Source organism: Lithobates pipiens, unplaced genomic scaffold, assembly GCF_037356315.1.
Source record: "Lithobates pipiens isolate NorthernLeopardFrog02 unplaced genomic scaffold, aLitPip1_a1.2 Scaffold_23, whole genome shotgun sequence".
Lineage (NCBI taxonomy): Eukaryota > Metazoa > Chordata > Amphibia > Anura > Ranidae > Lithobates > Lithobates pipiens.
The window spans coordinates 96,260,959-96,273,863 of NW_027507785.1; the positions used below are offsets into that span (position 1 = coordinate 96,260,959).

At 44.4% G+C, this 12,905-nt stretch overlaps 1 protein-coding gene across 6 annotated transcripts in view; it reads left to right on the forward strand.

The window, feature by feature from the left end:
* The first annotated feature begins 12,030 nt into the window (after positions 1–12,030).
* The window catches only part of BICD2 (BICD cargo adaptor 2), a 138,667-nt gene continuing 137,792 nt past the window's right edge, over positions 12,031–12,905 (forward strand). For 2 of the 6 annotated variants that reach the window (XR_013262315.1, XM_077452082.1), the window contains exon 1: positions 12,045–12,427. Coding sequence is in view for 5 of the 6 variants with exons in the window: in XM_077452082.1 (XP_077308208.1) it covers positions 12,185–12,427 (243 nt within the window). In the remaining variant the exon portion in view is untranslated. Of the gene's footprint in view, positions 12,428–12,905 lie in introns of all 6 variants that reach the window. The other 4 variants (XM_077452083.1, XM_077452085.1, XM_077452087.1 and 1 more) reach the window with 3 other exon arrangements.

The window sequence follows — 12,905 nt, forward strand, 5'->3', positions numbered from 1 at the left end:
TCCCCAATCCTATGTGTGAAGGGGCACATTCCTGTGATGTACAGAAAGTACTTCAGCTGCACCGACATTTACAAAGGAAAAAAGTGTTTAATAAGCATTTTTTGCAAATGTTTTCTGACCTAACAAAATAGCTCTAAACATGTCCTGTCTTAAGTGATCTGGAATCTCTACTCAGAGACGATGCTTTAGATAAGGTCCTGTCTACTATTTACAAACAGTTGTTTACATCGGTTGGTGAGCTACTTTCGCGCTGCAGATTGGCTTGGGAGGCAGTTGTAACGAAAGGTCCCACTCTCTGCTTGAGTGCTTTCGTCATATACCGCTTCCTCCCAGCCTGAATATAGATATCAAATTCAAACCTCTAACAACAACAAAACAAGACAATAATCGTTTGGTTGCTGAACATGAACTGTTTATTGAAAACACAGGTACACAGGTAATACTCTGGACAATCCCCCCACCTTTGCATTCCGGGATGGGGTAGACTGTCCAATCAGCAGTGAGTGCTGTTGGAGGAATTCGCCTCCACCAATCTCACAGCTAATCTACATACACATCCCATAATATCCAAGGCAGACAGACACAACAGAACACTGGAATACAGCCACATCCCAAACGACCCAGCAAAGAGTACACAACAAAATTAGACTATATACCAACCACCCCAAGCTGGCAGAGACCATCATGGCCTCCTTAATAATGTTATTTTGCATTACATAACAGAATATCTTACTAAATGCTTTTAGCTCCATCAAATGCCAGGGCCCATAGTCGGTAGGCAAAAGGCTAGCATTCAATACCCTCCAAAAGCCTCTGTCCCAGGTGAGTCTATCACAGCAGTGTTCTCTCAGATGGATGGGAATGAATGGGACGATATTTAGGATATTAACTTTACCAGACTGGTGTCGGCCAGAGATCATCTTATTCAATTAAAGATTTTACATGGCATTTACCTTACTCCAGCAAGATTGGCTAGAATATTCCCCGCCCAGTCGGCCATATACTCTGGAATTGTGTCACTATTCAAAATTTTTGGCAGGGAGATCACTCAGTGTATAGAGGAGGTTACTGCTGTCCACATACAGCCAATGGTAGAGGTGTGTCTCTTAGGACTAGTTGACCCCTTAACTCCAAGAAGAGTGACACATACTTTGTTGACACTCCTACTTTATTATGCCAGGAAGCTTATAGTGATCTTTTTAACAAGGCGGCCCCCTTATACAAGGATACTTAGGCTGGGTTCACACCTAAAGCCAATGCGCCTCACAGCAGGGGTCCTGTGCGTGCTGGTTCACTGTTTCAGGTCTGATTTTGAGCTGAATTTGGATCTGAAATGGACCAAAAGATGTACAGGTCTCCTGTGCAAATTCGCACCAGAGCCACATCGGAGATATGTGAACCAGTTCCATAGAGAGCCAGTCACAATCTTCTGCTATTGCAAATTGGATGCGAGGATCCTGCATCCAGTTTGCAATAGTGTGAACCCAGCCTTACACTAGCAGAGGTATATCACATAAGTTTGATAAGGTGTGGGGTAGTTGGATGAATAATACATCCACGGTGTCTGATTAAATTGCTATTTTTGAAATAAATAAGGGACGTAACCTATAATGCCGCGTACACACGACTGGACTTTTTGACAGCAAAATGTGTGGGCTCCATTGGCCAAAAATCAGACGGACTTTAGAAATAGAACATGTTTTAAATTTTCCCACCGTAACTCCGCCGGACTCAGTTTCTAGCGAGAAACCCGTTCATCTGTATGCTGGTCCGACGGACCAAATATGACGCGCGGGCAGCTACAGCACCTGCACGCGAGAATGTTTCCAGCGAGATCCTATCGCGCTCGTTCTCGGTGACAGGGTACACATCTCGCGCTGGCTATCGCAGCGAGAGGGAATGCCCCTCCAAGGCCCTTTGGTCTGGTATGGATTTTATGGGGAAGCCCCTACGCTGAAAAAAATAAAAATAAAAAAATAAACGATACCAGACCCTTATCCGAGCACGCAGCCAGGCCGGTCAGGAAAGGGGGTGGGGACAAGCGTGCACCCCCCCTGAGCCGTACCAGGCCGCATGCCCTCAACATGAGGGGGTGGGTGCTTTGGGGAAGGGGGCGCCCTGCGGGCCCCCCACCCCAAAGCACCTTGTCCCCATGTTGATGAGGACAAGGGCCTCTTCCCGACAACCCTGGCCATTGGTTGTTGGGGTCTGCGGGCGGGGGGGCTTATGGGAATCCGGGAGCCCCCTTATTAAAGGTCCCGGCCCCCACCCTATGTGAATAAGTATGAGGTACAACGTACCCCTACCCATTCACCTGGGAGAAAAAGTGTCAATAAAAAATATACACTACACAGGATTTTAGAATAGTTTATTAGGCAGCTCCAGGGGTCTTCTTCCAAATTCCAGGGTCTTCTTCTGACTTCTCCGCGCTTTCTGGTTCTTCTCCCGCTCTCCGGCCTCTTCTTATTAAAGGGGGCTCCTGGATTCCAATAAGCCCCCAGACCCCGACAACCAACGGCCAGGGTTGTTGGGAAGAGGCCCTTGTCCTCATCAACATGGGGACAAGATGCCTTGGGGTGGAGGGTGCGCAGGGCGCCCCCCTTCCCCAAAGCACCCACCCCCCCATGTTGAGGACATGTGGCCTGGTACGGCTCGGGGGGGGCGCTCTCTCATCCCCATCCCCTTTCCTGACTGGCCGGGCTGCGTGCTCGGATAAGGGTCTGGTATCGATCTTGGGGGGACCCCCACGCTGTTTTTTCAGCGTAGGGGCTTCCCCTTGAAATCCATACCAGGCTATGGGACTAGCAAGGTGTCAATCTTGCCAGCGAGATTGACTTCCTTTTCTAGTCCTGTCGTAACCCATCACGTTCAAAATGAACAGACTTTAGTCCGTGTATGGGCAAGTCCGTTCATTTGGAAGTCCGCTGTAACTCTGCTGGGAAGTCCGGCGGACCTAGTCTGCCAGAAAGTCCGGTCATGTGTGGGCAAGTCCGTTCGTTCGGAAAGTCTGGCTGAAGTCCGTTGGACCCTAGTCTGCTGGAAAGTCCGGTCATGTGTACAGGGCGTAATGTGTGGATTCTGATCTGGGGATGTGGGTCATCTGCCTGCTATCACCAGTAGAAGGACAGTGGGTTCGTGCAGTAATATACATGTCAATGTTGTTGCTATCTTGAATGAAGGGGGGTGTATTGGTTGGGCCAAACAATTATTTACTTTCTCGCTAAAGGGTTATATATTGTACATGGGGGTATTTGTTCTTGTTTCTGTATTCCTGGGTATTGAATGAATGAATGAAATACTTGTATAGCGCACAATGTGAACTGAATCGCCTCTAGGGGGTTATACAATGAGCCAAATGCTGAAGAAGTGTATGTTGTGTTATGGTGTGTAGCCCAGTTGGGCTTTTGTTGTACTGTTTTATTTGTAATTGTTAATGCAAAACTTGATAAATAAAAAAATAAATAAAAAAAACATGTCCTGTCTGTTAAAGCATAATGATTTGATCCAAGCAATCCATGAATAAGAGAATGCTCCTGGTAAGCTTTTTGCCAATCACTGTTTCCTTGGTTTAGTAATTCTAGCCTTTTGTGCCCTCGGGGTGGTCATCTCTTCACTGCTTCAATCTGAAAAGTCATGGCCTCAGGTCTGATTATTAGTGAATGCTTGATCACCCTGACATGTTACACCAGGCCCTGTAACAAAGGATGGCCACACTCAAACCCTACACAGTGGCACAAGCTAGACCTGGAGCAGACGTGTGCCATTTGCAGGGAAAGGACAGCCAGGCTGATTCTTAGTTTTTTAATCCAGTCTCTTGTCCTTTGTTCTGTCCTGCTACTTTCAGGAGATCAAACGGCCCTCACACACATCAAGCATAGGGTGACAATGTCAACAACATCCTGCATCTCTGAGCCTAAATGTCTTTTATTGTGCTAAGTAGAGTACGCTGTTTTTTTTTTTTTTTTTTTTGTAAAACAACATAAGCGCATTTGTGCGCACGCACACACACATATAATGCAGAATATTTTTAAATCACTGAGCCAACAGTTAATACTGTCCAGGAAACGATATGGTTCCATGCACTCTGAACGGCCGTTTTTTGGAGTTTGGGCGTTTTTTTTTTAACAGCCCACAACTCCACTCTATGTTATCCTATGTGTCCATGCACACATGGTTGTTTTTGAACTTTTATCAGCCGTGGAGTTTATGGGCTGTTTTCTGAACGCCATAAAATTGTGTTCAGGAGTCGTTTTTCTGACCACAAAAAATGCCAAACGCACATAAACGCTCATAAACACTCAAAAACGTGGCTCACCAGCGTTTTTTTTACATTTTTGATCCATTGAAAAAAATAAAATAAAAATAAAAACTCTGACACGCAAAAACTTAAAAAAACGTTGAAAGACTCACTGAAAGGCTACTGCCATTTTTATAACATTATGTTAACCTCCAGTGTGCATGGAGCCTCAAATAGATTTTTAAAGAGGAGCTTTACCCCCCCCCCCCCCCCCAGAAAAAAAACAACAAAAACAATCCCTAACAATTGTCCCTGTTCATACATACCTCCCAACATTTTGAGATGGAAATGAGGGACACCATCTAACAAACTTATGTAAGCATAGGACACACCCCCTGCCACACCCCCTTAACCACTTAAGGACCGCCTCATGTAAATATACGTCCTCTTTTTGAAGAGGGATATCTCGGTAATGGCAGCAGCTGCTGCCACAACCGAGATATCCCTCTTTACAGGAGGCGGTCCTGTGTACGATAACAGTGGTCTCCACGGCGGGTTCGTCGCGAGATCGCCGTTATCGGCGGCGGGAGAGGTGCCACCCCCCTCCCGCCGCCCTCCCGCACCTTCCGCCGCTTACCGGAGCCGTCGGTAGCGGCGGAGGCGATCGGGTCCTGTCGATGGCCGGGTATGGAGGTGAGTGAGGCTAAGATGGCCCCCACTCGTCTCTATACCAGAGAAGGGCGGAAGCGACGTCAAAACGTCACTTCCGCCCATACCTCTTAAAGGTATATTTTTTTCAATGTCATTTTTTAAAATGACTTTTTTTTTTTTTTATTGCATTTAAGTCCAAATATGAGATCTGAGGACTTTTTGACCCCAGATCTCATATTTAAGAGGACCTGTCATGCTTTTTTTCTAATACAAGGGGTGTTTACATTCACCCAATATTGACCCAATTTGGACATTTTTATAGTTTACTCACTCTTGTTGCCAGTGATTTAGACATTAATAGCTGTGTGTTGAGTTATTTTGAGGGGGCAGCAAATTTACACTGTTATACAAGCTCTACACTTGCTACTTTACATTGTAGCAAAGTGTAATTTCTTCAGTGTTGTCACATGAAAAGGTATAATAAAATATTTACTAAAATGTGAGGGGTTTACTCACTTTTGTGAGATAATGTACAACTATATAGATCAGACCAAATGAGGGACAAATGAGGAGGAAAGAGAGAAAGAGGGACTTTGTTCCAATTCAGAGACAGTTCCACCAAATCAGGGACAGTTGGGAGCTATGCATGTACCAAAGGGCTCTTCCCACACTTTGGGACTCGACAGATACCTTTAGCATAGCTGCACACACACAGGATTTTCCTCATGTAAGTCGCCATAATAATGGAGGTCGCAGGCCTCAGGTGGTCTATGCATGCACAGGGAAACTCAATCCGTGTGCAGGTGTGCTCTGACAGGTCCTGAAGTAGTAGTGAGATAATTTTAATGAGTGGGCTGAAAATCTCAATGTAGGGGACTACACAGGAATCACACAGAAACACAAAACACATTCCTGTGCGATTCTGGTGGGAAACGGCCTTGAAAGTCATATACCGCGTACACACAAGCGGTTTTTCCATCAGAATAAACTCTGGCAGTTTTTCTGATGGAGTTCCACTGAAACAAACTTGCCTACACACGATCACACCAAAGTACGATCGTTTAGAATGTGGTGACGTACAACACGTACAACGGGACTAGAAGAGGGAAGTTCAATAGCCAGTGTATCTAGAGACTTCTGCGCTCTATGGAAAAAGTGAGGATAGCTAGTGAAAAAAGCAGCAGTCACTAAATGAGTTGTCTCTCACTGCTGAAAATTAGAATAAAAAATGTGATGCGCTAATTTCAAACCATACAGTAATCGCAGTAAGCCACAAATCTGCGATTATAAAATCATATAAAGTGCAACTGTGCATAAATAAATCAAAAAATGCCCCTGTGCATATATTTAGAGTAATAGCTGGTGTATAAGATAACTCTATGTGCAAAAAGACGCAAATTTGTCATATAGACTAAAATCCATATATAGAGTGTGTAAACTTATTACAATATGTACAAAGTGGAGCAAAGACAGATATCTGTGCATAAGTTAAGGTGATAACTAGTGCATAAACCATAAAGTGACTTTATGTGCAAACAGACGCAAGTTTATCATATAGACTAAAATACATATATATAAAGTGGGTGAGACTTGTTGCAAGGTATAAAATGGAGCAAAAAAACAGGTATAAAAAAAGAAGGAAAAGATATATATAAAATATTAAATCCAAGTGACCAACGTGATTAAAATGTCCCATACACAATCAGATCAAATCGTGCAATTCGGTAGACACACTAAATAAAACGTGCAACGTGCTGGGTAGTCAATCCATCCGTGATGGTCCGTGCAGAAAGTGCAAATGCTATGTAATTACCTCACTGCTGTGGGTAAACAGCAAAATAAGTAATGGACATCAAGATGATTGCAGAAACGGCTGTGTAACACAATCTTTGGGAGACTTCTCTAACTTCCTCATGAATGGCAGGTAAGCTCAAGGAAATGGATTAAAGAGGACCGCCATAGTGTAGTATTTCAAACATGTATAAATTTTATTAAAAAGATTTAAAACTACTCACAAGCGAAGTACATAAGACAGACAGCATAAAGTTTAAACCGGATATGGGCGTCACTTCCGGGTTCCTACGCGTTACGTCGTGGAGACTTCAACTGGGATCAGTTTATACATGTTTGAAATACTACACTATGGCGGTCCTCTTTAATCCATTTCCTTGAGCTTACCTGCCATTCATGAGGAAGTTAGAGAAGTCTCCCAAAGACTGTGTTACACAGCCGTTTCTGCAATCATCTTGATGTCCATTACTTATTTTGCTGTTTACCCACAGCAGTGAGGTAATTACATAGCATTTGCACTTTCTGCGCGGACCATCACGGATGGATTGACTACCCAGCACGTTGCACGTTTTATTTAGTGTGTCTACCGAATTGCACGATTTGATCTGATTGTGTATGGGACATTTTAATCACGTTGGTCACTTGGATTTAATATTTTATATATATCTTTTCCTTCTTTTTTTATACCTGTTTTTTTGCTCCATTTTATACCTTGCAACAAGTCTCACCCACTTTATATATATGTATTTTAGTCTATATGATAAACTTGCGTCTGTTTGCACATAAAGTCACTTTATGGTTTATGCACTAGTTATCACCTTAACTTATGCACAGATATCTGTCTTTGCTCCACTTTGTACATATTGTAATAAGTTTACACACTCTATATATGGATTTTAGTCTATATGACAAATTTGCGTCTTTTTGCACATAGAGTTATCTTATACACCAGCTATTACTCTAAATATATGCACAGGGGCATTTTTTGATTTATTTATGCACAGTTGCACTTTATATGATTTTATAATCGCAGATTTGTGGCTTACTGCGATTATTGTATGGTTTGAAATTAGCGCATCACATTTTTTATTCTAAGTTCAATAGCCAGTAGCCAATAGCTGCCCCTGCGTCGGAACAGCATAGAGACAAACGGTTTTCCCCATAGGAATTGATTCCGTCGGAAAGATTTAAAACATGTTCTTTTTCTAGGTCCGTCAGAATTTTCCAAAAAAAAAGTCCGCTGAAGCCCACACACGATCAGAATATCCGATTAAATGATTCTGTCAGACTTTTTCTCACAGAAAGTCCGACCATGTGTACACGGCATTACTGGTATCAGTATGTCCATCCCTCAATCAATAGGAATAATATTAAGCAGAGCCGTGTCAGTTATTTTCAGTCTGTGTGTGGGGCTGGGACTTCACTAGCATTTTCCAGTGGATTGGGGTAATATAATTTATACATTGATCTAGTTTGCATACCTTCCAAACTTCTATGATGGGAAATAGGGCAACTTTTATCACAGAATATTTAGGCTATACTGTAGCTGTTGTTCTTTAAAAATAAATGTTGTAAAATACTTTTTAAGTCTGAAGTTTAGGTATGGCAAATTTTACAAAGTTACATTGGTTCTGCTTGGACTAATGACCAATGACTCCACCGGTCCATAGAGCAGAGTGGGCTCAGTCTGTGGCCACTCTTTATAAACTGAGCGGACACGGATCTCCCATCCGCTCACTCTGCTCCGATCAGATCAGCAGACAGATCCCCTTCTGATCTCAACAGAGTCCGCCCTATGAGAAAGGGGCCTAAAAGTTGAAGGAATATTCCCCAATGGGGACATCTGTTCATTTGACAACTAAGATGGGAATTCTGTTCTATTTGGACAGATTTCCTGTTGCATCTCCTGGACAGGAAGTGAAGGGGAATCTCCAGGCACCAAAACAATAGCCTGATAGAGGGTTTAAACCCTTCCTTAATCCAAAAAAGTTTGGCCTTTATATACATAATTGACAACTAGCCATATATTTATTACTCAAACCAGTAAAAAAACCGGCCAAGTAGAAATCCTAGGGTCTGCAAATGTTACCAGTCCAACCATAACTGATCAAAATGTTCCCTAACATTTGCAGTCACCTTAAAGTGGTTGTAAACCCTTACAGACCACTTTGACCTACAGGTAAGCCTAGATTAAGGCTTACCTGTAGGTCCATGAAATATCTCCTAAACCTACACGGTTTAGGGGATATTTGCAAAAAGACAGGCACCGCTGTCTACGGCGCATGCACCATAGATAGCAGCGCGCAGGTGCTAACGCGATATGCCATTAGTGGCGGCTCCCGTGCGCATGTGCGGGAGTGACGTCATCCCTGCTCCGGCCACTCACAGCACCGAAGCAGCAATACCCGGAAGAAAAGGTGACATCGCTGGCTCCTGTGTCAGGTAGGTGACACATAATGGACTACTATGCAATGCAAAGTAGCCCATTATGCTTTACCTAAAGACATTCCACCCAAGAGAAACATTACAGTGAAACTACAACCAGATATTCTTTTAGTTTTGGACGGAATTTGGAGGGATTAGAACACCTGTCAGGTTTTTATTGCTGTCTGTGCCCCCATTAGGGAGATTCACCCTCTCTATCTGGTAACCATTATCACCAGGTCGAAAGTGAAAAAAAATCCCAAATTTTCAGTGGTCACCAGAACAGGAATAGAGGGGAAATCTTTCCGATGGGGGCACAAGTCCTGGTGACAACCAGGGATTCCCTTTACTTTGCAGGGGATCTTCTCTCTTCCTACTGTGGCTGTAGAACAGGAAATGAAGGGAGAATTCTGGAATGGGACACAGTTGGACCTGACAGTGCTTATGACTCTCCCTTAGGCCAGATTCTTATGTGTGGCCGCAGTTTTCATCCTGGGGTCCAGTACGTTTCTGTTCACCAGTTCAGGTGCGATTCAGGTCCGAATTTTTGCCTGAATTTGCACATGAAGCGGACCTACAAATGTACAGGACCCTTTTGGAATTCGCACTGCGGCCACCCTGGACCTGTATGAACTGGTTCAATTAAGAACCGGTCACACTTGCATGTCATGCGCATTGGATGTGGTGAAAACTGCATCCAATTTGCACATATGTGAATCTGGCTTTACTCTATCCAAAATAAAAAGAAAAAAAGTTCTGTCTTTAGTTAAGCTCTAAGGATCCCATTGCTGACTTCCATTTCTGTAAATGCTAGTTAATTGGCTGTAACATTGACCCTAAAGCCCCATACACACTATCAGATTTCCTGCTGATTTTTTTCCTTCAGATTTACCATGTAGTGCAAGGGCCTGCCTGATTGCATACACATTGAAACTCCTAAGGTTTGTCCTCATATTATATGGTTTTGGTAAATCTGAAGGAAAAAATCAGCAGAAAATCTGATAGTGTGAATGGGGCTTATGAGTTACCAACTCTGAACAAGTATGCAGAGTTTCCATCTGCAAAATGCAAAAAGCACAAAAAATGCATAGGTGTGGAGGCCCATTCACACGATAGAAAAATGTATACGGTGAGCTGTCTGACGATTGTCGGATCGTTAGTACGGTGCTTTTCGACAGACGATTTTGCTTTTTGTCAGACAAAGGCTGGATTTGCAGACTATACATTTTTTTGTCAGATGTGAACTCAATGGGGGTTATTTACTAAAAGCCACTTTGCACTGAAAGTGAACTTGGAAGTAAAGTTGCTGTAGATCCGAGGGGGACATGCAAGTTAAATAAAAAACAGCATTTTAGCTTGCATGTGATTGGATGATTAAATCAGCAGAGCTTCCCCTCATTTCAGATCTACCCCTTAGATTTAGAGTGACTGCACTTCTAAGTGCACTTTCAGTGCAAAGTGGATTTGCCTTTCGTAAATAACCCCCAATGTCCGAATTTAGTTTCAGTAGTACAGGTTTTTGTACCTAAAAAAATCGTAAGAACAAGACTACGCACTATGTAACAAGAATACATACAAAACCATTCAACACATTATGTCACTTCTGACGTTCTAGTCTGTCGTATGAAAATTTTCGGATTGTGAGTAACCTCTTCACTTTCAACACGAGACTAGCATGCCACAAAAAACGGACGTACGGTCGTCTGAAAATCTAAGCATGTGTACAAGGCTTTAGAGACCTTTCGCCGTCTCCTGCTCAACATCCTTAGACTGAAAATTGTTTGCTGAAAAGTGGTGTCATTAATATTATACAGGAATCATATCGCATTGACAGTTTACACAGCGCTTTACAACATAAGGGCAGACAGTACAATTCCAATACAGTTTAATAAAGGAGGAATCCCATACACACGATCAGAAATTCTGCCAACAAAAGTCAGATGTGAGCTTTTGGTCAGAAATTCTGACCGTGTGTATGCTCCATCGGACTTTTGCTGCCAAATCAGAGCAGGTTCTCTATTTTTCAGTCGGAAAAAGTTCCGATCGGAAATTCCGATCGTCTGTACAATTTCCGACGCACAAAATTCCTACGCATGCTCGGAAACAATTCGACGCATGCTCGGAAGCCTTGAACTTAGTTTTCTCGGTGTGTCGTAGTGTTGTACGTCACCGCGTTCTTCACGGTCGAAATTTCGGAGAACTTTTGTGTGATCGTGTGTATGCAAGCCAAGCTTGAGCGGAATTCTGTTGGAAAAACCACCCAAGTGTTTTCCGATGGAAAATCTGCTTGTGTGTACGGGGCATTAGAGGCAGGATCAAGAGATACAAAAGGTAATAACTGTGGGGGATGGGCTGATGGAGAAAATAAATGTACAGTTGTTAGGCGTCATCCGATCAGATGCTGCTGCTGTCTGGATATTTCACAGCTGTCAGCAGGCTGCCAAAATACAGTTGGATTTGTTCCTCTGTAGCATGGATGGAGGAATCTTTTCATTTTTTACTATTTAGTCTGCAGGCAAAAAAAAATCTCTATGTGTATGGGCAGCTTTAGTATGATAGCCAGTCAATCAGCATTTTCAGATACAGATCAGCACTGTCAGCCTTCACAGGTCTCCTTAGATAAGGTTTATTTAATTTACTATCAGTATAGGTCCAGAGGACAGTCTCCTGCTTCCCCAAATCTCAGCAGGCTTCAGCAAACATCACAGCTGCCCACCAGCTTTGATCTCCAAACTCAGCCATGTGTTGTGCCCATAAATGTGTGCAGCTCCTGCCAAAAGACAGGTCACTACTGAGCATGCGCATTGCCCTCGCCCGGCTTAGGGAACGTCTTTAAATGATCTCTCTCCTTAGCGCCCTCCAGCCTGCGTCTTTTCTCCCGGCTGGCTGTCCCTCGCAGGGCGTTGGCAGACGCTCCCTAGTTCATATCCCTGCGAGAAGGGTTAGGCTGAGGCTCGCATTCCTGCCAGTGAGAGCGGCGAGCCGAGCGCAGGGGATGAGGGGGAGCGGGCGCTGAGAGTCGGGGTGCGGGGAGGGAACCCCGGGGAGTTCGGAGACACAAGGAAGCGGCTCCTCCCAGACATGGCCCTCCAAGGGATGGACGAGGAGGACTTTGACAGGCTGGTCATGCAGTCCGGATCCGACTGGCTGCGGACCGAGATTAAGAGGCTCTTCCAGGAGCTGAGCGAGACCACCCGGGAGAAGATCCAGGCGGCCGAGTACGGGCTGGTGGTGCTGGACGAGAAGCAGCAACTCAAACAGCAATACGATGAGCTGGAGCTGGAGTATGAGACCGTCCGGGGGGAGCTGGAGCAGGTCAAGGAGGTGAGAGAGGTGCTGGGGGCTAGATACTACACTGCACCTCCCCCCTATATATATATATATATATATATATATACACACACACACTACACTGCACCCCCCCTATACACTACAATGCCACCCCCTATATACGCTACAATGCCACCCCCCTATATACGCTACACTGCCCCTCCATATATACACTGCCCCCCATATATACCCCCTACACTGCCCCCTATATATACCCTGCCCTCCCCCCTATATACCCTCCACGGCCCCCCCGCTATATACACACTACACGGCCCCCCCGCTATATACACACTACACAGGCCCCCCCGCTATATACACACTACACGGCCCCCCCCGCTATATACACACTACACGGCCCCCCCCCCCCGCTATATACACACTACACGGCCCCCCCCCGCTATATACACACTACACGGCCCCCCGCTATATACACACACTACACGGCCCCCTACCCGCTATATACACACTACAC